The sequence below is a fragment of the Quercus lobata genome, chromosome 10 (assembly GCF_001633185.2).
Source record: "Quercus lobata isolate SW786 chromosome 10, ValleyOak3.0 Primary Assembly, whole genome shotgun sequence".
NCBI lineage: Eukaryota > Viridiplantae > Streptophyta > Magnoliopsida > Fagales > Fagaceae > Quercus > Quercus lobata.
The window spans coordinates 34561964-34588659 of NC_044913.1; the positions used below are offsets into that span (position 1 = coordinate 34561964).

The 26696-nt window shown below is 36.5% G+C and overlaps 1 protein-coding gene across 1 annotated transcript; it reads left to right on the plus strand.

Annotated features, from left to right (window-relative positions):
• The first annotated feature begins 244 nt into the window (after positions 1-244).
• LOC115963483 (dehydrogenase/reductase SDR family member FEY-like) lies at positions 245-26482 on the plus strand. The gene is made up of 7 exons (XM_031082483.1): positions 245-767; positions 845-962; positions 3569-3705; positions 6370-6471; positions 12518-12610; positions 15647-15719; positions 25792-26482. Exons 1-7 carry the CDS (start codon positions 429-431, stop codon positions 26052-26054), a joined length of 1125 nt encoding a protein of 374 aa, XP_030938343.1. The 5' UTR covers positions 245-428; the 3' UTR covers positions 26055-26482.
• The last annotated feature ends 214 nt before the right edge of the window (positions 26483-26696 follow it).

Genomic DNA, 26696 nt, shown 5'->3' on the forward strand with positions numbered 1-26696 from the left:
GGTTGATATAACTTATAACCATTTGAATGAAATCAACACTAAAACAAATTATTTAAATATCAAAATAAGAAATAAAAATTAAATTTATTTTAAATGTACAAGTACAATTTATTTTTTAATCTTAAATTTTAAATTAATTCTTTTTTTGATTTTATTTATTATTAAATTTAATTATATTATCAAAATATTTTTTATTAAGCCGTATCACACGGCCATATACTGGTACATATATATAAATTTGGAGATACTATGGAGATGGTTTGAGTCTGACCACTCTCTAGTCATTCCCACCGCATCCGATTCCAATCAAAGCATTAATAATGTGGTTTTAGAATAGTAGCCATAAACTAAAAATGATCGGTAAATGGTCAACGCAGCAGTGAGCTGAGCCTACAGAGAGAGAGAGAGAGTTATAGTTTCTAGTTTCGATGGCAACGAAGCGGAAGCAGAAAAAGAAAGAGGGTTTGGGATGGATAGAATGGTTGAGAGGTTGGATGTATTTGATATACGAAATGCTGTTCCAGAGGATCTCGGCAAGCCACTTGCACAACCCCATGCCTTTGCCTCCCGGGCTCAACGATCTCACCTGCATAGTCACCGGCTCCACCAGCGGCATTGGCCGTGAAACCGCTAGGCAATTGGCGGAGGCAGGGGCACACGTCATCATGGCTGTCAGGAACACTAAGGCCGCTCACCAATTGATCCTCGATTGGCAAAACCAATGGTCCCTTTCCGGAGGCGGATTGGCTCTCCCTCTCAATATTGAGGTCCTGCTCAATTCAATCCTCTCTCTCTCTCATAAATTTGCATCCTCTTATGCTTTTTATTTATTTTATTTTTGAAGGTTATGGAACTCGATCTTCTCTCATTGGATTCCGTCGCCAGATTCGCCCAAGCATGGAATGCACGTTTAGGACCTTTACATGTTCTTATTAACAATGCCGGAATATTTTCCATCGGAGGTACCTTCTTCTTTTAAATGTTAATCCTCCTCTTTTTACAGCACTATTTTAGTAGTTATTTTGGAACACATGTAATCTATGATTACTTTGACTAAATTACTTTGAATCCTAGTAAGATGACAGTGTTTATTTTTGCCGGTTTGGTAATTCTAGACCATTAACATAATTTCTAGGCAATAAAAATACTGAATTATTCGTAATTCAGTATTTTTGGGGCTTTGATTTCATAGTTTGACAAAGATGTTGATTTATTCCTCGGTAATTACATGTGTGTGTGTGTGAGAGAGAGAGAGAGAGAGTTGTGACTGTGATCCATGAATTGGGTACTCAAGTTTCTTGTTGACACACTTTGGATGAAAATGCCCAAAGTTCAAACATGGTTAATTCAAGCTGAGCTCACTGAACATTGGTAACCTAAACTCGACTTGAGTTTGAGAGGTAAGCTTGAAGTAACCAAGTGCTGGTCATTGCAACAGGATATCTAACTTCTCTATAGGGTGGGAAACCTTCTAGAGAGTGCCGGTCATTCAAAGAGATTGAGTATTATCTATAGATTGTGTGCAACATAGAGAGGCACCTGCTATAAAAATGTTAAATTCAGTTTTTAGTGATGGTGCAGCATTTTTTAAAACTCTAGGCAGTGGTGATGGTTGAGGAACATGATCCAATAACAAAAACCAAACCTTAGTCCCAAAAGTAAATACACTAGTCGGGTTTACCACGTCTTTTCTGTCATTCTATTCTATTCAAAGTTGTACTCTCTTGTACTTCCTTAATTGACATGTCATTTTTTAACTACTTCTATTTATGTTATTTTTGGTATTCCTCTACCAAGTGGATTTACTCATAATGAATCCTATCTTTCCTCTGACTTAAAGAACCTGATCCATTGACTCAAAATTTGTCCAAGATTTGATTGGGCTCTGAATTCCTATTCCCCTGTCCTAAATCTACCCTAAATATAGAACAGTAAGGAAACCAATTTAAGTTGCATTGTTGTGATCCCTTCTGGCTGTACTACAGGGCAGTTCATAATGTGGACTGTACTATACAGGCCAGTTAATATCGTGGCACCAGACCTTCTTGGTGATAAGAGCCTATTGATGCCAGACTAACAAAGGTGTAAAAAAACAAAGGATTACTGGTTATTTTTCATGCTACTATTTTTGGTACTGTTCAAGATGCTGCAGTGTGAACAACTGGTTACTAATCAGTTCCTAAAAATCATCTATAAACTTCTTGGTTTCTGGTGGATAGGGTGTTTCTCCTCTCTTGCACTCTATACAAGTTTGCAAACCAACACATGGACAACTCTGCATCTTTTCCTCTCCTTACCAAATTGGCCTGCTTTAAGGAATTTGTTAATCTTTCTATTTTTGGGATTGTGATTGACCAGCTCCTCTTTTAAATGACACCTGATGAATGTCTTCATAATCTTTGGAGAATATATATGTTTTTGATCATGTAAAATTAATCATATCCCCATCTCACAATTTTCATAATTCATATCTTTATTGGTAGTGCAATTTTGTTAATTATCCAAGAAAAAAAAAAGGTTAGGGAAGGTGTCTTGGTTGTTATGAAACTTAGCTGAGTGAAATCTCGTATATTCTATTGCATGTGGTGCTTGTTTTAGATTGGTTTTTGAAGGGAAACCTTTATTGGGCACAAAAACTTGTAAAGTTGGTTGTATTTTATGTTGAATTTCTAAGGTTTCATATGTAATGCCATACTTCTATGTCTTATGTGGAGTCTTGTTGGACCTCTGGATCTATTTTGTTTTATATTTCACTCCTTTTTAAAGTTGATAAAAATGAAAAACTTGAAGGTAGCTCAATAGCTTGTCTAGTGCCCTCAACTACACTAATAAGTCCAAACATGATACATCTTTAGAAGATTTTTAAAGTTGGGTAAACTCTCATTAACTTGCTAAGAGCCTTGTAGCTCAATGGCACTATCTGGTGTCCTTTAACCAAAGTTCAAATCCCCCCACCTCCACTTGTTGTATTGGATTATTAGAAAAAATAAACTGCCCCCAGTAGCTTATGATGCTGTACTTTTCTTTAATTTTGATGCACTGCTAGTGCACTTCCTGTGTACCAGGTGTTGTTTTCATATTTTGACTTTAAAAAAAACTTATGATGAATCAAGCCTAAAAAATAATCTTAGATGAGTTAGGTCACTACCTCTTTTTTGCCCCTCCCTCTGGAAATAACAATCTTTGAATGAAATAATAAAAAGGCAATTCCTTGGACAGCAGGTCTAAAGCTCTGCAGATTCCTAAAATTTCTTTTCCACCTTGTTGTAGTTTCCCAACCATTTGAGAAATTCTGGCTTTGTTTCTCATTACGTGAAGTTGTCTTGCCATTTCCCTCAATGCGCATGATTGGGATCTTATGTTGTTACTCATTTCCTGCTTTGATATGTTGCTCTGGCAAGAAGAAATTGTTGTATCTGTATAAGTTTTCTGCCATCTGGCATTTCATTGGGTGCTTTAGCATTGAGTGGTCCAGTAAAAACATTTTAATATTAGCTATTGAAGTTGAATATGTTTGTCATTTTTGTTTCATTCAATACATGATGCTCATTGTCTATTTTGTATCCAGAGCCTCAAAAATTTTCGAAAGATGGGTATGAAGAACACATGCAAGTAAATCATCTGGCTCCAGCTTTGCTTTCAGTATTGCTTTTGCCATCTCTTATCAGAGGCTCTCCAAGTCGAATTATTAATGTGAATTCTGTTGTAAGTTCCACAGTCATTGTTCATATAAATACAAATGCATGTTGCATTACCATTAATTGAATAAATGTAAGAGGACCCTTCGTACCTTGTTGAATGACTGATACATACAATAGACACAATCTTTATCAACAATCTTCCTTTTGGCAATAGCGATGAAGCCATAAAATGTTGATGTGTTCTCACTTTTCAAATTTGCCTATTGAATAATGATTTAATGGGGTCCACCTATGAAGTCCATTGAAGTAAAATTTGCATGAAGTCCATTGTAGGGTTAAAATGGTTTTGTAATTGAGTTTTTATTTTATTAGTGATGGTTATTTTTGTAGTCAGGGGCAAATATGTAATTTTTTAAGATTTCTACAAAATAAGGGTATTTGGTAGTTTAATTGAGTCTAGAATTTTCTTGGAGATTCTAAGTATCTTAGGTTTTATTTTCTTTAAGTCCAAGTTAGTCTTTTATTAGGCTTTAGTTTACTACTTAAACTAGGAGCCCTAATACTACTAGTACAAGAGTTTTTATTTATATTTTTTGTGCTTAATGTAATCAATAGAATTGGTTTTGATAAATATAAGATTGTTGAGTATTTTGAGCATTGATGCTTGTTGGTTTTGGTGTTTTCTTTTCTTGTCTTCTCTTTCTTGTGGTACGCTTCATAGGTACTGTTCATACATCCCCTGAACAACATAAAATTCTCTTTTTTCTTTTTTCCTTACAACCCTCTAAATTCCCACAAACTTTCTTCTATCAAATAGGCATCAAATAACTCATTGAAGCACCTTTTAATTCCGATCACAATCTCATAACCCTTTTGTCTTCAAAAATTCTAAACCCATCCACAGATTCTCCTAATTCTAAACTCACTATTAATCAAACTCTCTCTCTCTCTCATCTTTTTCTGTTTCTTTTAAGGCTCCCAAAAGTAATGATCCTGGGTCCTCCCCTACACAATTTTTTAATATTTATTAAATTATATATAACCGATAAAGATATGGATGCAACAAAACAAGCAGATATATGAACTTACATTGGGAATCACCTACAAGAATTCTCTAAGATAGGGCAATGCAGGAGTCCAAATTGCTTTATTTTTTTTAAATGCATAATGCATTGAGTGTCAACTTGTTGGGTAATAAAAGTTGCTGCCTTGCAATGGTTGCCCATTAATAACCAATAGCAAACTTGGATTGGAATAGAGCAGTTTGGAATCCCATCATTGAGAAGGTGGAAAGGAGGTTAGCAGGATAGAAAAGATTGTATCTATCCAAAGGGGGGAGACTTACTCTCATAAAAAGTACTTTATCCAATTTACCTACTTATCTCCTTTCCCCTTTCCCAATTCCGGCAGATATAGCATATCGTATAGAACAACTTCAACGAAATTTTCTTTAGGGTGGTCTGGGAGATGATTCTAAACGTCACTTGGTGAATTGGTCCAAGGTATGCTCTCCTATCCAGTCTGGGGGTCTAGCAATTTGAAATTTGAGATACTTTAATGAAGCACTATTGGGAAAATGGTTGTGGAGATTTGGGTAAGAGAGAGAAGCGCTATGGAGAAGGGTTATAAGGGCTAAATATGCAGTTGAGGAGGGAGATTGGTGCTCTAATCTTGTTCCAGGCTCCTATGGGGTGAGTTTATGGAAAACTATTAGTAGTGGTTGGTCTACTTTTTCTCACTACATTCAATTTCAAATTGGAGATGGGACCAGAGTGAAATTTTGGCATGATGTTTGGTGTGGGGATAATCCTTTGAGTACGTGTTTTCTAGATTTATTCAGAATCAGTAATGATAAGGAGGCTTATATGGTTGATCTCATGTAGTTTTCTAAAGGGGTTCTTTTTTGGGACTTAGAATTCCTGCAAGAAATTCATGATAGGGAATCAGATTCTTTGTCTGTTTTTTGGAATGTTATATATGGAGTCTCATTGAGAGGTATTGGTGAGGATAAGATGTGTTGGACACCTGCTAAGAGCAAGGGCTTTGAGGTAAGCAGTTACTATCAAGCTTTGTTGGGTGTATATACTCAATCCTTCCCTTGGAGAAGCATTTGGAAGCAAAAAGTTCCTTCCAGAGTTGCATTTTTTGTTTGGATTGCAGCTTTAGGAACCATCTTGACTATTGATAATTTATGTAAGAAGAAGGTGTTGATTTTAGATTGGTGTTATATGTGCAAAAGTAATGGAGAATTGGTAGACCATCTTTTACTACATTGTCCTATTGTTTACGAGTTGTGGTCTATGGTGTTCACCTTGTTTGGTATCCACTGGGTGATGCCAAAGACTATAGTTGAGCTCCTTGCTTGTTGGCAAGGAAATTTTGGTCATCATCGTAATGGTGTTATTTGGATGGCTGTCCCTCATTGTTTGATATGGTGCATTTGGCGGGACAGAAACAATCGGTGTTTTGAAGATTCTGAAAGGACTATAGCTGATTTAAAACTTTTCTTCTTTAAAACTCTATCGGATTGGATGTCTATTTTGTAGATATCCAAATTAACTTACATGCTGCTTTAGGTTCCAATTATAGGCTGCTTAATGATTCTTTAGGAGTATTCGAATACTAAAGTAGTTAATATATTATATGAAATGTGAATCCTTTCCATCATTTTACTGTCAAGTTATCACTTTAAGTCTGAGAGTGGCCTGTCCTTTTTTTTTCTCTGTAGATGCATTATGTTGGCTTTGTTGACACAGAAGATATGAATGTTGTTTCTGGGAAAAGGAAATTTACAAGCCTAGTGGGATACTCAAGCAGCAAGCTAGCACAGGTACACTTTGAAACCAATATTTAAATTTTTAACCTTTTGATGGCCCAGAAAATTCCTTGCGCTTGATTGCGGTTATTTTTACCCTTCATGCATAAATGAATAAAATTATTAGTCTTGTTTTATTCTTCTTCTTCTTCTTCTTCTTCTTTTGTGTGGTTGCTTTAATTTAGATCCCTTATGTAATTTATGATTTCAGGTGAACTTAAGTATTAATTGCTATTGAATTTATGAAAATAAAAAAAAGAAGTATTTGTTGCTTTTGTGCCATTCGGCACTTTTTTTTTTTTGGTTCCTTCCCCCTGGATAAATAATATTTGAATGTATGGTGACCATAATTTTTCTTATATACATGGGTTGTGCCCCTTTTGTACTTTTAATGAATTAATATGAAAAGATTAGTGACCATAAATTTAAGTAACTTGTGAAACATGCTTTGAGGTGTGTCTGTGATGTATGACAGATTTAGAGAATCCTTCTATGTGTGGTTTGTTGTTAAACTTCTGGATAAGAAAAGCTACAAATTTAGCTTTTGTAATATATTGAAAGGCTTTAGGGCTTGTAGAATGTTTACTGATTGATCCGATTTCAAGTTTGAAGTTTAAAAGATCTATTCTTGAAGAAAACAGGTTGCTGGGTTTTTTAGGTCATTGCAGAATTAGGGTTTTAGTGGTGTTTTGATCTGTCATTTGGTAGTGATTGGAAGGGAAAGTATATGAGGTTTTTGGGTCTTAATTAATGTAACAGGAGTATGGTTTAGGGTTGAACTGGAGAAGAAAACAGAGAAATTAGTGGCCGTTCAAGGTTTGTGTGGACAGTATTATGAATGGTGTGCCAGCAAGGAGAGAGAGAGAGAGAGAGAGAGTCTCTGTATAACTCAAGTACTCAAAGAATTCAGACTTGATTAATCACCTGTCAGAAAAAAGTTAATCAAGTCTGAATTTGAGTACATTGAGTTATACAGAGAATTTCTCTTCCTTTTACTGCTAGCAGTAGGACTCCTAAATTGACTAGTAAGCCTGAAGACCTTTTACGCCTAAGACTTATTCCGCTTGAAAGTAACTTGACATTCCTTTTAATCCTTAACCCTTATCTACCTGAAGGCTAAGGCACTTGTCCTGACAATCAAGAACCTTTAAAGTGCTGCTTCCAGAATCTCTTGTAATATGTGTTCCTTAATGATATGAGACAGTTATTAGGCTTCTTGAAAAAGTTAATCATACCTTGCTTTTGATATTGTAGATTGTAGGTTGTCTCCCCCTCTTTTTTTTTTTGATAGGTAATAACATCTTTATTGATAAGAAATGTACAATGAGTTTACGATAGTGAACTCACTGCACAGAAACGAATACAAAAAAATAAAAAATAAAAGCTAACAGAATTAAGGAAATCAAACAAAGAAATACAATGTGTGAAACCCCAAATACGAGACCACTCAAGGAAAGTCCTAAGTAGCAAAGACTTAAACCGATTTGCAAGTCTCTCAATTTCCTCAAATGTTCGGGCATTGTGTTCCTTCCAGGTTAACCACATAAGACACACCGGTACCATATTCCAAACATTTGAAGAATGAACCAATTCCACCATGCAAGAAGTGCAAGAAGAGAAACAACAGTCTTCGGCATCACCCACTGAACCCCAAACACAAGAAAGACTTCATTCCACAAGGTATGGGCAAACTTACAATGGAGTAATAAATGATCCACAGTTTCCTCTTCACATCAACATAGGCAACACCAATTAACTAGAGGCAAATTCTTCTTAACAAGGTTGTCTATTTGAGAATCCCACCCCTAGCAGCTGTCCATAAGAAAAAAGCCACCCTTTTAGGTACCTTAACACACTAGATGCTCTTCCAAGGGGAAAATAGTGACGGAGCTTCCAGCAATGAATAATAGAAAGAGTGCACAGCATAAACACCACTACGATTCAATTGCCATATCATGGTATCATCACCCCCCCCTCCCCCCCCCAGGTAATTGGGATGAGATATGCGAAAAGAAATCATAAAATATTGCTGTCTTGTAAGTTCCAGCTTCTACCACCCCCATCAGGTGCAGTATCAACCATATCAGAAATCCTAGCTTCTTTATCTACAGCACAAGCAAATATTTCTGGATATAAATCTTTCAAAGAAGTAGGGCTACTCCAAGGGTCATGCCAGAATCGAATACGAATACCCTCACCCGCCGCATACAACACATGACTAAAGAAACTCTTAACCCCCTTCCTAATGTTCTTCCGCATACCACATCCATGCGTCCCTCTAACAACTCTAGTACACCATCCACCACTGGCCTCCCCATATTTGGAGGCTATAACCTGCCACCATAAACGTGTGACCTCCTTCCCAAAACACCAGAGCTATTTCCTAAGCAAAGCTTGGTTAAACAACCCAATCTTCCAAATCCCCAAACCACTTGCCTTCACTGGCCACACAACCTTTTCCCAAGCAACAAGCGAAAATTTAAAGACATCAGTAGATCTCCCCCAAAGGATTCCTTTGAATCCTCTCTAATCTGTTTGCCACATGTTGTGAAATAGTAAACAAAGATAAATACTAAGTGGGAAGGCTTGATAAATTACTCTTCAATAAAGTAAGTCTTCCCTCTTTTGACAAGTATAACTGCTTCTAACCTGAAAGCTTTTTCTCCATCCCTTCAATAATAGGGTTCCAAATTGAAGAATCCTTATAATGAGCCCCCAAGGGCATACCCAAATAAGACATGGGCAAACACCCAACCTTACAACATAAAATACGAGCCAAGGCATTTAAATTCCTAACCTCATTAACTGGCACAATCTCACTGTTACCAACATTTACTTTCAATTCTGTGATAGCTTCCAAGAAAATCAGAACCATATGAATATATAATAATTGTTCCTTGGATGTGTCACAAAAAAGGATAGTATCATCGGCAAACAAAAGATGAGAGATATGCAAACCTCCAGGCGCATTGGGACTTGCTTGGAGTCCATTGAGAAAACCTCCCTCTTCTGTCTTCTTCAACAACCTACTCAACACCTCTATCACCAACAAGAAAAAGAGCGGAAATAAGGGATCCCCTTGACAGAGACCATGAGAGCTACAAAGAAACCAGCTGGAGACCTATTAATAAGTATTGAAAAATGAATGATAGAAATGCATGCCTTTATCCATCTCACCCACTTCTCCCCAACACCCATCCTCTCCATATGGTAAAACAAGGCACTCCAATTCACACGATCATAAGCCTTCTCAATATCCAATTTAACAATCACACTTGGAATACCACTCTCCAATCTACTGTCCAAGCATTCATTTGCAATGAGAACAAAGTCAAGAATCTGTCTTCCCCTAACAAAGTAATTCTGGGAGTTGGAAATAAGTTTATCCAAAACACAATGTAGTCTATGAGCCAAAACCTTTTGATAGCAGCTTGTACAAACTACCTACAAGGCTAATAGGGTGAACGTCTCTAATATTAACTGCATTAATCTTCTTGGGTATTAAACGCAAAAGGTGGCATTGAGAGATTTCTCAAAGATACATTCTTTATGGAAGTTTGCAAAGAAAGCCAAAATCACCTTTTCAAGCACACACCAACATTTTTCGAAGAAGGCCATAGTAAAGCTATTTGGACTAGGAGCCTTTGAGCCACATATTCTCAAATTTGAAAGAACTCTTCCCCCTTGACATACCACCTGCCTCAACAAGAAGAGGGCAATGGCCAGAAATAACCCGAGGAAGAGGCCTTTGAGTCACATCCAAGAAATGATCCTCCTAATCAATGGACACCAAAACTCTATCAATTCTAGACATAGAAGAGTTATCGGAGTCACGAAACCATGTATACTCACCACCTACCAAAGGTAGATCAACCAAAGAGTTTCTCTCAATAAAATCCAAGAACTTGAACATGGCTGGACTAAAAGAAGTACAACCAAGACGATCTGCTGGATATCTGATTATATTGAAATCACCAAAAACACACCAAGCTGAGTTCGACCTTGCTCTCACACAATCAAGTTCTGTCCACAGTGCATCCCTGAGGCCAACAGCAGTCGGACAATACACCTCGTACAAAGCCAAACAAACCTGTCTACCACACCCTTCAATGGGACAGAAACAGAAAAGCATCCAACCACAAAATCAATTTTTTCATACACCGTTTTATCCCACAACAAAAGAATTCCCCCTATCGTGTGAATTGCATCCAAAGCTTCCCAATCAACAAAAGGGATACCCCAAAGACTTTTCACAACAAAAGAATTAGTGCAGTCCATTTTTTTTTCTTGAAAACACACAATGTCACATTTCCACTCCTTGAGTAAATTCTTCATAGTATTCCTCTTGTGAGGATTGTTTAATCCTCTTACATTCCAAGATAGGAGTTTCAAATTCATGGACAAAAAATTGAGCCCACCCACCGGAATTTAGGTTCCCTCTAGTTTGAGACCCAGATTGCCCATCATAATTAACAATAGAAACTAAAATTTTCAATTCCCTCATACCTTTTTTAGTTGAAGAGCTAGTGTGACGAAGACTACTACCTGCAGTAGCTTATTTTTCCCACACTTCCTCAAGCTTTTGAAAGAAAGCAATACACTGCTTCTCACATGAATCAATAGGAAAGCCCACAAATTTACCAAAACCCTTCACCATCCTTTTCACCCACATTGATGGTTCTAGAACATCTTCCACACAAAAATCATCCAGGTCACCCTCCATTGATGCTACTTCCATACCCCCATACGAAACCCACTTAGCCAGAGGTACAAAATCCGCATTACAATCATCCTCATCCTTACCTAACCCCGCGGGGTTGATCTAGTCCAACAATAGCATGACATCCTCATTAGAAACAGAACCCAGCATAGAGAGAAGAGAAACAATTTTCTCCCAGAAACTCATGGTGGCGATTCATATTGGGGAGCTCGAAGACCGATAGAATCAGAGAAACCATCTTTGGAGAAGCATCGGACTCGGCCTGCCCAACAGAAGGCCCATTAGTGTTTGGAGCAACCTCAAAGTTGGGACAATTCTCTACTGATCCAACAGTGGCAAAATTTGCAGTACCCACACAACCGACCACAAGATTGAGTCTTCCTTAATTATTTGGAAACCACTACCTCCTCCATCACCTAGTCAGGGACGGTGTGAGATACCAATGACAAAGGTTCAACAAGAGGACACATTTGAAGGACACGATTGGAACTCTCGGACGTAGACAAGCAAGAGAGAGATTGAGTGACCTGATCTGCCTCGTCCTAGCTCTTATCCACCGTGACATCAATGTCACATGCTTCTTGGTTAGCTTGTTGAAGACCATCGGTTTGGGCTGACATCGATACCACCTTGACAGAGAGAGAATCGACAAGGGTAGGATGTTTGGATGGTGGTTGTGATAGTGTGGATTGAGAATTAGGGTGAGAGAGTTGAGAAAGGTTCAGTATGCTAATTATGGGTGGGTTTGCGAATGATTGGAGGTATGGGTGGGTTAGGTTGGGACCCCAGGTCAAGAAGTATGGGTTTTATGGGTTGGGTTGTTTTGTTTAATTTAGTGAGACCACCGGGTCATGAATAAAATTTATTAATCATAATAGTTTGAATATAAAATAAACCATCTAGAGCTTTTATAGAGCTTCTAGGAAATAAAGAGATAAAGATAAAATCCATGAAAACTAATCCTAATTAAACTCAAATTCTATTCCAAAAGATAAAGATAATCCCCTTATGAGATATGGAAAATCTTATTTTATTTTATTTTATTCAAAGTCATAAAATGGAGTCACCCAAGTATAGAGGAAGTATACAGCAGGTGACCAAAACATGAGATTAAGAAAATCTAAAATAATAAATTCCAAAATAATTCTAGATGTTCTCTTGCATCAATGACACTAGAAAACCTAATCTTAACCTATATTGCCGCTGACCAGCTTTTGGGGGTATGGTCAATTTGTCTTGTTTATCGGCAATGAAATTTATCTGAACTACACCTTGTTCTCTCTCCACCCTCCCCAAAAAGAATAGGGAGGTTATGTTTAAATGGTTGCTTTTGGATTGCAGGTTATGTTTAGCAGTGTCCTCCATAAGCGGCTACCTGCTGAATCTGGCATTTGTGTATTATGTGCATCTCCTGGAATTGTTCAAACAAATGTTGTAAGTCTCTTGTATTTGAATCTCTTATCTTGAAATGAAAAGGAAATGTACGTATTTGTATATACTTTCTCGTTTTCTTGAACATAATTAGAGGAGAGAGAGAGAGAGAGAGAGAGAGAGAGAGAGAGGTGAAAAAAAAAAACACTTCTCTATAATGGTGGACAAGGCTGAAAAAACTTTTGCAAAAAGAGTAGTTTTCTTTTGGATATTGCATGCCCATCTTTAAACATCTATATGAAGTACATGCTGAACTCCAATTATATACAACTTTGTCTTCTAAGTAATATGAAGGATTTTTTTTTAGAGTCCCAATGTGTGAGAGAGAGAGAGAGAGAGGTGAAAAGGGATATAAAAATAAAACAGTTTTCTATAAAGTGACGGACAAGACTTAAATACCTTGGGTAAACATCTATAGAAAGTATAGGCTAACCCTAATTTAATACACCTTTGTCTTCTAAGTAATATTAGGGTTTTATTTATTTATTTTTTATGTGGGTTATAGTTAGTAAATTGGTAATTTTTTTTTTTTGTTGAATAAGAGATTTGAGATTTGAACCTTGTTTACACAAAAAATTGATTGGTGTCTTATGCTCTTAGCATGATGATAAGAACAATTATTATGAAGTGAATGCCATAAGTTGAAATTCTATCGTGTCTAAAAAAAATATTAGGGATTTTTTTGAGCTCCTAGGTGAGTAGTTCAAAATCTAAATGAACTTATCAATCATACTTACTCTTAAGTAAGTTCCCTTGACAAGGCCTTAAAAACCCATAATTAATCTTACCAACATTGCTTAATTATTCTTATAATATAGAGAGTTACCTCAAATGCAACAAATTTATAGTCATTAGTATTACATGCTACACAAGATGTTACACGCAATATGTATCATATTGGAGCTGAAAAGAAATGTATTGTTTGTGCCCATGTATCATTTTGGGCACAGAGGTATCGTGTGATACAAGGGGTTATTGTGTGATATTTTACTATAAAATTATGGAGAGGGCCTAAAAATCGTTGGAAAAAAGAGTAGTTTTCTTTTTGATATCATCGCCCCTCCGTAAACATCTATAGAAAGCACAGGCTGAACTCTGATGTACTGATATAGTACATCTTTGTCTTCTAATTAAGTAATATCAAGTGTTTTTTTTTTTTTTTTTGGTGATCTTAGGCGAGCAGACTAAAATCTAAATAAACTTATCAATCATACATACTCGAAAGGAAGTTCCCTCCGCAAGTCCTTCAAAACCCATCATTAGTGTTACCAACATAATGTTAGGTCCCAAAAAATATTATCATAAAAATTACTAAACCAAAATATTAATCACACACAAGCACACAAATATTTATGTGGAAAACTCTTTCTTGTTGAAGGGAAAAACAACGGGATAAACTCCAAATGATTTTTCTATTATCAAATCAATTACAATAATTCTCTCAAGTTTAAGCATAACTTGAGATCCACACCGAACAATAACGAATCCTCGTGTGTCTCGTGGCTAAAGAAAATCTCCTTATTTTTTTTGCTCTCACACGCACTAATTATTTATCTCACATGTGGCAATACTTTGCACTCTCCTCTCCATTTTTTCCTTCATGCACAACTCTCTCTCTTAGCCGTTCTTTATGGCTCATGTTCTTTCTTCACTTTGCAACATCAAACAAAAATTCAGAAATTCTTCTTGATTTATGTGCTTTACAAAAAACGTTGTCGACAAAACCCAAACCTTGTTGTCTCTCTCCTTGCATTGCCTCTCAAGCAAAAATCCATTTTTTCCATTTTTTTCTCTCTTGGTTGTAGCACCGTCTATTTCGCCCTATTAGTCTTGTTTTTTGTTTTTTTTTTGGGGGGGGGGGGTTACTTCACTTCGCATGGTCATGGGAGATATCATTTCAGCTTCACAAAATGCTTTTGTTTTGAATAGGCAGATTCTCTTATGCAGTTCAATTTGATTTCTTTATTTCAGAAGGGCTGGGTCAAGTTGTTCTTAGTGGGAAAACCTTGTGGGGTTGCAAATTAAAAATGATAGGGAAGAGTTTGAACAGAAAATAAGGTGCTGGGTTTTTTAAACTAAATAAAGGGCTAGTTATTGTTACCTTTGAGATGGAATCGCTAGTTTATGGAGGGATTGCGGAGGTGTGGTGTTGGGCTATGAGGGTCATGGTGGCGCAATATCAAGAAGAGGATGGTGGTGGGGCTCACTGTGGTGTGATCTGACAGACGAGGGATGGCAGCATTGGCTTTCCAATGGGTGGTGGCGTGCGAAGAAACTTCTTGAATGAACCTGACCAGGTCTGGCCATGGGGTTTGTTGGTTAACCTTCTGGTGGCAGAAAAAAATACGGTGAATGGAGGGTTTTTTTTTTTTTTTTTTTTTGGGTTTTTGTGTGTGTGTGTGTGATATTTTTCTGGTTCTGGATTGACTGCGACAATGCTTCAAACAGATCGGTGTTTTCTCTGATACCAAATATGACGCAGAACAACCAGAACAAAATTGGAACAACAATAAAATAAATGGATATGACCTAGGAGTTAGCACCTAAGCCTTACTTGGATTCAGCATCAAGTGGGGAAACCACTAGGAGTCAACACCTAAGGTGGACCTGGAGTCAGCACCAAACCAAAAGAGACCAAATAATCATTTTTTCATTCATCAAAATATCAACTAACTCCGCAAGGAGTACAATAGGTTGCTTATAAAGGATTGCTAAACCCTAGTTCTAATTGATTAAGAAACCCTAATTGCCTTATTACAAAAATAACTTTGCTTCTAAATTAAAATACTAATAACCTGATAAACTACTAGGACCTAAAACATAAAAATACAATTGACTTGCAAACATAAATATTACTAAATAATAATCTTCTTGCGTCTCCCAAATCACAAACGACTATGTTTTAAATTGAAAGTTTTCAATGTTATGGTGGTGGTGATGAGTAAATTTATAATTATGATTTACTTGGGTGGCTAATCTCAAAATTTTGCTGAGTTACATCCATTCATTTTTCTTATGCTTTTCACTATTTAATAACAGGCAAGGGATCTTCCCAAAATTGTTCAAGCTGCTTATCATCTGGTACCCTATTTTATGTTTAATGCTCAAGAAGGTAAGTGCTCCAAATGCTAGTACATCTGTTTTACCTTCTCAGTTGTATGGGTTAATTGAGACATCCTTAAGCACTTTCATTTTAATATTATTGAGACATTAATATCTTACAATGTCTTCCTTGTAAATAATTTAGTCAGACTTGGGGGTAATGACATAATTTATGTGAACTCATTCTGCATGTCATCTTCCCTTTATGTTTCTTCTCCTCGTCATACCCTAGGGGCTCTATTTAACTCATCTACAAATGAACGTATGAGGTTGTCCTTGATAATTTATAAGAAGCATAGAAGTTTTTGAAGGGGATGTAATTGCTTTTTTTGCAACTTGGATATATGTTAGTATCAAGTCCAATTATCCATTTGCCATGAGTTTTTTTGATAGCTTTTAGCCTTTTTTTTAATTTTATGTACAATTTTTCAAAATAGTATACTTTAGCTCACTTTCAACAAAAATCAACTATCAAAAAGCCAAATAAGCTGATGCCAAATGGATACCAAGTCTTTAAAGACACCTAGGGCCTAGGTGGCAACCTTAGACATGGCGTAAATTTTTTTTGATGTGTTGGATGAAAAGAATTTCTTTATTTTCTAGCAAGAAGTGGGGAACAATTCTATGTAAAAAGTGAAGTTTAATTATTGCCACTTTTACAACTTTATCATGAATTTTTTGTGAGTCATAAGAATTTTTATTGAAACTGATAATAACAAATACAAATAGGGTTTATGACATAGGACAAATTGGAGAATTTCTTTATTTGTGGTTGTGGTGGATTTAGGGCTTTGATAGGAAAGCAGAAGGGCTTGATTTAGGGTTGTAAGGAAGAAGGGAAAAGATGTTAGCGGCTGTTTAAAAATTACCATAAGGACACAGAAAAAGAAGAGACGAGAAATGGGGAAAACATAGAAAGGCCAACATTCCTCAATGCTCAAAACACTCAATTATTTATCAATCAACGCCATCTCCTTTTGAGTACATTGAGCACAAATCTATACAAAGCTCTTTCTTTCCTAGACTCTTTTTTGTAGATGAAGAGTATATGTCAGGTTTTAGGGTGAGTAATTTGGAGGGGGATTCATTGATGGTGTTTCATCTACTATTTGTTGACGATACTCTGATTTTCTGTGACACTGATCTTGCTCAGCTTTTGATTATTTGTTTGGTGCTTCTCTGGTTTGAGGCGGTGTCTAGATTTAAAATAAATCTGGGCAAGTCCGAATTGGTACATGTGGGACAGGTTTATAGTATTGAGCTATTGGTGGACGTTTTAGGCTGTAAGCTGGGTTCACTTCCAATGAGATATTTAGGCCTTCCTTTAGGTGCAAAATTCAAGGAGAAGTCGATATGGAATCCAATTATGGAGAAGGTGGAAAAGAGATTGGTAGAAATGTATCTACTTGTCTAAGGGGGGTAGACTCACCAGACTCACTATATATATATATATATATATATTTTGATAAGTAATTAAATTTTATTGAACAAAAAAAGAATCCTCCAACTTGCCTACCTATTTTCTATTACGAACCCCACATTTGGGTATAGATATGAGTCTTGAAATAATTGTTGTAATCCATTAGTTAGTTAGTTGAGATTAGGATGAATTAGCTAGGATTTGAGCACATGTAGCTCATTTAACACATGAATTAATTCATAGAGTACATGTTGATTTAAATAGCCAGTTATCTTGAGCCATGTGGGGTAATGAGATTAGAGCAAGTCTCCTATGAATACATAATTGTAATTCAATTTAGATATTGGAGAATAAATCAATTCTTTGCTTAGTGCATTTCCTTTCTCTCTTAATATTTCTCTATGGAGAGTAACTGTCTCAAATTAAGTCAATTCACATACAACTCCTATCCATTTCCATACACTTACTGCCCATCCCCTATATGAACCATCGGATTCCTAACAAGTGGTAACAAAACCATCGGTTTTGAGATGACTGAATCCATTGCATCGCATCAAAATTCCATGGAGTTGCCAAAATTCAGAGGTGGAGATCCTTTTTGGTGACTTCTCGAGGTCTATGAATTCTTTGCTCTTGACTCTCCACCACACCTCATGGTCAAAATTTAGAGTGGTCAAAATGTCATTGGAATATTGGTTTAGTGGACGGCCTCCCCTCATGAAGATGCCAATGACAACATATTATGGGCAAGGTGTTTTGATGGGAGGGAAATGTTAGGAACCTCACATATGGGTATAGATATGAGTCTTGAAATAATTTTTGTAATCCCTTTCGCTAGTTAGTTGAGATTATGATGAGTTAATTAGGATTTGAGCACATGTAGCTCATTTAACATGACTTAATTCATAGTGCACATGTTGAATTAACTAGCCAATTATCTTGGGCTATGTGGGCCATTGAAATTAGAGCTATTCTCCTATAAATACATGATTGTAATTCAACATTGAATATTGAAGAATAAACCAATTTCTTGCTTAGTGCATTTCCTCTCTCTCTTAATATTTCTCTATGGAGGGTGACTATCTCAAATTAAGTCAATTCACATACAATTCCCATCCATCCCCCTTAGGAACCACCAAGTACCTAACATTTTCTCTCTTTATTCCCTTTTCCTATTGATGTGGCTAATTGGATTGAACAACTTCAGTGAAATTTCTTATGGGATGGGTTGGGGGATGTGCCCAAGTTTCAACTGATGGAGTAAGCTAAGGTTTGTGATCCTCTTTCCTCTGGTGGTCTGGCTATTAGGAGTTTGAGGCGCTTTAATGAAGAATTATTAGGGAAGTGGCTGAGGAGGTTTGGGCTTGAGATGGTTGCACTATGGAGATGAGTGATTGAAGTGAAGTATGGTTGCAATTGGGGTGCGGGTAGGGGGGTGGGTGGGGGCATTGGTGCATTAATTCAGTGTTTGGTTCTTATGGGGTGAGTTTGTGGAAGTATATTAGATGGGGTTGGCCTACTTTGTCAAGCTATCTCTAGTTTGAGATAGGGGATGGTTCTAGAGTGACGTTTTGGCTGAATTGATGGTGCGGGGATAATTCTCTAGCTATATGCTTTCCTAAGTTTTTCAGGATTTCCTATGAGGAGGCAAGTGTGGTAGATCTCATGCAATTCACAAATGATTTATGTTGCATCAGTAAAAGGTAGGGGGAGGATAAACTGTTATGTAAACAAGATAAGAACAAGGGATATACAGTTAGCGGTTACTACAAGGTTCTATGTGCAGCAATTGTTATCATTCCCTTGGAAGAGCACAAAGATTTCTTCAACAGTTGCTTTCTTTATTTGGACTGCATCTTTGGGAAAAATCTTGACAATTTATGAAAAAAGAATGTTTGGCTTTTAGATTGGTGTTTATTTGGAGTTTGTTGGGTGATGCCCAAGACTGTTGTTGAGTTGTTAGTTTTTTGGCCAGGCCTTTTTCGTCATCATTTGAATGGTCATTTGTGGACCACATTGTTTGATGTGATTTATATGGAGAGATGAACAATCAAAGTTTTGAGGACACATAGAGAACTATGCCTGAGCTCAAATATTTTTTCTTTAGAATATTGTTGGATTGGATGTCAGCCTTTCATAGCCAGCCTTTATGTTCTGTTTTTGATTGGAGAGGGTTCATATAATTTGCTTGAAAGATTGTTTGGTCCCCAGTTGTATACTCCTTGTATACTTGGGTGACCCTATTTTTTGATATAAATAAGAATTGCATTACTTGTAAAAAAAAAGAAAAGAAGAAAAAAGTACGGTTTGATTAGTTTGACTAATAAACTCCAAACCTAATAAAAAAATTAACTTGGACTCAAAGAAAATACAGCCTATGATACTTGTGATCTTCTAGAAATTCTAGACTCAATCAAACTACCAAAATACTCATAATAATTGGGGATTACAAAAATTATAGTTTTGCCCCTGACAACAAAATTGACCCTAATTTGTTAAATAAAAATCAAAATCAAAATTTTTTTAACCTTAGGACACATAAATAGATCTTTAAAACCATACAGCTTTCACTTCAATTGAACTTCACCCGTGGCCCCATAAAATAAATCTTGAATAGAAAAATTTGCGAAGTAGTAACAAATCAATCTTCAATGTCTGAATCAGTTTATGCTCTATGGTCAAAAGTTTAAAACAGCAGTACAATCCAAGAAAGAATCATAGTGGATTCTGCATAGAGCATGAAGATTGGAACAGAATAAAAGGCAGAACTGCACCCCAAATCGATCTCACAACAACCAGACCTCTCTACACCCTGCCAGAACGTCCACCAAATGTCCTAGGTATCATCAACCAGTGTCCCCTTATAATGATAACACTAGCAGCTACAGCACACTTGCCACTGCATAATGTAATAGTGGTCTATTGTCTAACCGCTAAATCATGATAAACTTTAAATTAATTCATTTCATAGAATCCAGTTCAGTTGATTTACAGCCAGGGGCGGAGGGAGGGGGGGGCGAGGGGGGGCACCTGCCCCCCCTGAACTTCCAAAATTTTTACTAATAATGGCAGTATATTGCATTGAAATGTATTATTTGCCCCTCTACACAAAAACCAAAAAACTTTTCTATTTATTGGGAACAACCTACTGCTACATGGTTCAGAATTCAGCAGCCTTAACTAGAACTCTCAGACTACTATAACTCTAATATAGAACTATGGGTCCCACCTAGTAATCATTAAAAAAAAAAAAAAAAACCTACTGCTGATGATATAGGCCTATACGGAATAGGAATCACAGTAGCCTAATACTAATAGAACTCTGAAAAAAAAAGGTGTATATATAGTACAGTAAAAAGCATGCCTCCCATATTTAAAAAAAAAAAAAGAAAAGTTTTTGAATGTTTTTAAAATTAAGTAAAGGGAGGAAAATAATTAGCTTTTTAAAAAAAGAAGTTTTAAATTTGGTAATTCATTTGGTCAAATATTTCTATACTCTACTCTTCTTTCATATCTCTCTAATTTAGGGGAATTAAAAATGAGGGGTTAGAAATAATTAGAACCCCTCCAAATCTCTCCCCCTCCTTCCTTAAAAAAAATCCAAATAAGGTATTTTATCTTACTCTCCCTCGCTTTACTCTACTCCCCTCCATTCAAACAAGCTATTAGAGTTTCTATTGAGTTTTTAAAAGCATTCAAGTTGAGTTTTTTAAAGAATTCAAGTCATTGAGTCACGTTTATATAGTCACAGGTATATTGCATACTCTTAATATTCACGTTTAAATTTTTTTAGATTAGTTTTTGACTTTCAATCTTGTCTTTTAATCTTACCCCCCCTGACCTAAATTCTTGGCTCCGCCACTGTTTACAGCTGAATTCATTTGTATAATCTTAGTGAGGAGCACTATTAGACAATTCTCACTACTAGCAAGAATAGGGAGAGACTGATTTCAAATCATCATTTTTTCTTGATTTCCAATTATTTTGAGTTACAAACTTTTCTCATTTGCAACTGAATTCTCTTGTATCATATTAGTGAGGAGCACTATAGGAAAATTTTAACTACTAGCAAGTATAGGGAGAGATTGATTTCAAATCTTCATCTTTCCTGGATTACCAATTATTTTGTGTCACTGACTTTTGTCTTAGACACAATAAAATTTTGATGTTTGTCACATAATCTAATAATAATATGTAATTATTCATTGTCATGTCCTAGTGAATCCTAATTTGTCATGTTGGAATATATTGTTTTTTTTTTTTTTTTTTTTTTTTTTTTTTTGTATCCTATTTTTGTGTTAATGCTACATTTTTTTATAACTTTTTTTTATAGATAATCAGATAAATATTATTGATGAAAATAGTAAGGAAAAATACAAGTTGTTTATGATGATGAACAATAGGAAAAGGATAAAACAAACAACGAAAAAGAGGGAAATCAGGAAATTAATCTAAGAGAAAACATTAACTTAGAGAGAGAAACAATCAGTAAAACCCCAACAGCGAGACCACTCAAAAAGATTGTGCTGGTAGAAAACCTTTAACTCTTCCACTGTCTTCTTAGTGTCCTCAAAGGAACGGCAATTTCGTTCCAACCAAGCAATCCACATCAAACACATCAAACAACCTGGAATCAAATTCCAAATCTTCGATGTTTGATTCCCAAGCCATTGATGCTAGTAAAATAACAATCCCACCACCAAGCCTAGCATGACCCAATGAATACCGAAAGCCTGAAGCGTAAAAGTCCATAAGGTATGTGTAACAATACAATGAAGGAGGTGTTCCACTGACTCCCTATCATATCGACACATACAACACCGATTTCCCAAAGAGTGACCCCTAAGCGTGAGATTATTTAAAGTAAGAATCCAACCATGAGCAGTTGTCCACAAAAAGAAAGCTACTCACTTAGGAATCTTTGGTTTCCAAACACCCTTCCAAGGAAACAGAGAATTCTGGGCATCTTGAATCACATGGTAGAAAGACCGGGTGTCAAACTTACCATCTCCCTTGAGACGCCAACAAAGAGCATCACTCCTTGCATCCTGGGAAATACGAGATTGGATAAACTCAAGGAGAGAATAAGATGTTGCTAGCTCCCAGGATTGAAATTCTCTATAAAACCCTAAATCCCAAACTCTAACAATACCCCCTCCAGAAGCCACAAAACTTTAGAAATACAAGCACCCTTGTCAGCTGAACACATGTAGAGCTTAGGATAGGGAAATTTAAGGGTATTATCACCAATTCACCTATCATGCTAGAAATGGATACGAGTACCTTCACCCACTACAAAAGACAAATGCTTAGAAAAGCTCTCCCACCCTTCATGAATACTTCGCCAAAGACCACATCCATGAGCCCTCCTGCATACTTTAGTACTCCACCCCCCTTGACCCTCACCATATTTTGTGGAAATAACTCTCTGCCAAAGATGGGTAACTTCATGACCATACCTCCACAACTATTTCCCTAATAAAGCTTGATTAAAAGACACCACACTTCTTATCCCCAAACCACCCAATTCAATGGGTAAACACACCTTTTCCCAAGCCACCAATGGGTATTTGAAACACCCCTCTGAAGACCCCTAAAGAAAATTCCTATGAATGCTTTACAATCTAGCGGCCATAGCTTTAGGGATAGTAAAAAGAGATTAAAAAAAAACACATTGGGAGACTTGAGAGAGTACTTTTCAGTAACACGAGCCTACCATCCTTAGATAAAGAGAGATGCTTCCACCCTGATAATTTCTTCTCCAAAATAAGATTCCAAATAGAAGATGTCTTAAACGAATTTGCCAACATCATCCCCAAATATTTCATAGGCAAACTACCCACTCTTCCATGAAGAATATTAGCCAGGACATCTAGATTATTCACCTCACCAACAAGGACAATCTCACTTTTCCCAACATTAACCTTCAACCCCATAAAAGCTTGAAAACAAGACAAAAGCCAACCTTATGGAAAGCAGTTATTCCCTAGAAGCATCACAAAATAAGATAGTGTCATTAGCAAACAACAAATGGGAAATACGCACACCAATAGAATTCACTGCTTCCACATGAAAAACCTGAATAAGATTACTCCTCTGTCTTCCTCAAAATTTTGCTCAAAACCTCCATTATCAGAAGAAACAAAAGAGGGGCTGCCTTGTCTCAAACCACGAAAGCTTCCAAAAAAACCTTCGGGGGATCCATTTACTAGGATTGAAAAATGGACAGAAGTGACGCAAGCCTTAATCCACCTCCTCCATTTTACCCCAAAACCCATTCGACCCAACAGATAAAACAAGGCATCCCAGTTCACATGGTCATATGCTTTTTCAATGTCAAGCTTGCAAACCATACCCTGTAATCGGCTCTTCAACTTACTATCCAGGCATTCATTTGCAATGAGCAATGAATCCAAAATTTGCTTTCTGCCAACAAAGGAAATTTGAGACTTAGAGATGAGATTATTCAACACTGCCCTCAATCTGTTAGCCAGCACTTTGGACAATCACTTGTATACACCAAACTGATAGGGAGAAAACATATAATATTAACGGCATTACACTTCTTAAGAATTAAAGTGAGAAAAGAAGCATTCATAGACCGTTCAAACATAGAGTGTTGATGAGTGTTCAAAAAAATCCATGACATCCTTTTCCACAGCACTTAACATATGTGAAAAAAACCCATGGTAAAACCATCAAGACTAGGGGCTTTTTGACCCTCCATCTCCCTCAGGACCTAGATGACTTCCTCCTTCGTGAACTCCCTCTCTTAAGGACAACCTATCATCCTCCTCAATACATGCAAATACTAACCCATCCATAGCAAGGCATCTCACCTTAGTTTCCTCATACAAACCCTAATAGAAATGAACTAACTAAGAATGCACATCAGACTCATCCTCATAAAGAACACCGTCCACCTCGATCCTCTTAATTTGGTTAGCATTTCTATGGGGGTTTGCTAACCTATGAAAGAAACGAGTATTATTGTTTCTCTCCTTCACATACAAGGCATGAGACTTTTGTCTCCAGAAAATCTCCTCTAGAGAAGCCAACTGTTCTATGTCTCCTTTGATTTGAATACAATGATTATGATCCTCATTCGATAGACCCAACAGCTCCTCTCTAGCATCTAAACCCATTAATTCAGTCAACAAATTCTTCTTTCTAAAAGCCAAATAACCAAACTCCTCCCTGTTCCACTTTTTTAAATTAGCATTTAGAGCCTTTAATTAGTTAGTTAGTTAGACAATTTCTTAAGCATTAGCCAATAGGATTTAGACACTTCTCAACCATCTAGAGGTTGCCAATGCCAAACAACTAGTATAAGTAGGAGAATGTAAGCTCTTTGTAAATCAGTTTTGGTAATTTAATGAATCATTAGCCTTTGTGTGCTATTTGGAAATGTGTGTTCTTGCTAAGGTACTTATTCACCTATCAACGTGTTCTAAGCAACTCAGTCCTTTCATTGTTTCTAAACCATACACAAACAAAAGCCACTTGGCTGGTTTAATATTTTGTTAGTCTCTTTTCACATTCATTTGAATGCAAATAAATAATAGTGAGATTGAATATCAAAAAGTTTGGGACTCAAGCTTACCTTGTTTTGTATATCACATCTTGTGTAATCTCTGTTTCCAAATAGACCGGTGCAGTAGAAGAGTTCACAATGAACACCCTTATAGGAACAAACTTTGTAGCTCCATTTATCAACTAATTGTTGTGCAGACTGGATATTATCCAGGACATCCCATATTTTTCTATAAATCTTTTATGGTTGAGTAGCAAGATATGAAGGTTTAGGCTTGAGTGAGAATAATGAGGAAGAGAAGAATAGAGAGACAGATAAAAGAAAGAAAAGGTTGAGGGCATATATCTAGCATATATTTTTATTAGGGTTAATAACATGATTACAAAAATGCCCTTATTAACATGCTAATTAAAAAAATAACTGGAAATAACTTTTTTCAATTATCGTTCATGATAGGTCAGTTTGCAATACATTTGAACAGTCCCAAATAGTCTGTTGAGGATCCATAGCTGGCCCTATAGTTTTGGGACTAAGGCTTTGTTTTTGATAGGGTAGTTTGCAATATATGCTACACAGATTCCATAGTAACCTTCCATAGATTGTACCTTTAAGGGGTTTTCCACCTCACTTAAGTTGTAAATAGCCATCCACCACCATCAACCATATAAAGAAATCCCACTGTTGCAACATAGGGGATTTCCAATTAGCCAGAATAATCCTTGTACCACCAAGACAAGAAAGAAATAATAAATTTAAATGCACCCAAATTATCCCTAAACCAATATATGATCACTACTTGAAGGTTCAAGTCTGAATCCAAAGAGTTTGCTAACAAAAACCAGCCACCAAATGCTTGAGATCTCTTCCAAAGTGGATCGCAGCACATCGTACTCTAATAAATTTGGTAGCAGCAATCACAGAACATGGTATTTTGTTTATAGTTCCCACAAGCACATGATATATCATTGTAACAATCAAAGGTTTGTTGCTTTGCCATTGCTGTCCAACAACCTGCATGGACTGCGTACAAATCTTAAGAGAAATTTGGTACTTTTGGAGAGAGATAGAGAGGGAAAAAAAGAAAAGGAGAATTCAAACTAAGCCTGTCATGAATCACTTCTGTTGCAGGTTCAAGGAGTGCTCTTTTTGCAGCCACAGATCCTCAGGTTCCAGAGTACTGTGAGTTGTTGAAAGCAGATGAGTGGCCTGTTTGTGCTTACCTCTCACAAGATTGCCGCCCAACAAATCCTTCAGAAGAAGCACACAACCTTGAGACATCATTCCAAGTCTGGGAGAAGACATTAGAGATGGTTGGCCTTCCTTCAGATGCCGTGGAGAGGCTTATAGAAGGGGAAGAAGTTCTATGCCGATATGGGGCTCAAAGGGGGTAGTTTTTTTTATTACCGGTTCACTATGATAGTGCTAGATTATATTCAAAGGGTGCAGTCTAAACGCTCATCCAAGATACTGTAAAGGCTGGCTTCTTGATTGCAAAGTGATGGCTATTCTTTTATTAAGTAGGCAGAAAAACTGAAGTGCATGTCATTCTAGTACAATTATATTTTGTGCACCACTGTGGGGCTCCTTGACATACGAATGCATGCATGCATTTGACCTTTGTTAGGTGGTCTTCTGTCCCTCTGAGTTAAGGGACAGTTTGTTATTTGGTAGGATACCAACATAGTAATTAGAGTGAATTGTTACGTCTCTATGGTTGTGAATCACGTCTGCATTCTGTGTGCGTGAATCTGTTTACCAACTTCTGTGTTGTCAAGAGCCTTGTAACTTAATTAGAATACCTTATGTGGTTTCTAACAAAGACTTCTAGAATCACTTGCAATTAAAAATGCTAGATGATGTCCTGCGTGATGCGTTGATACTTTATAATTTTATTTGAAATCATTTTTATGTATATTAAAATATACATATGATATTTATTTTGTATATAATATTTATATTTGTCTAAAATATTATTTAATACTTTGAAACTTGATTTTCTTAATTCATATTTTATTTATTTATTTTTTAAACTT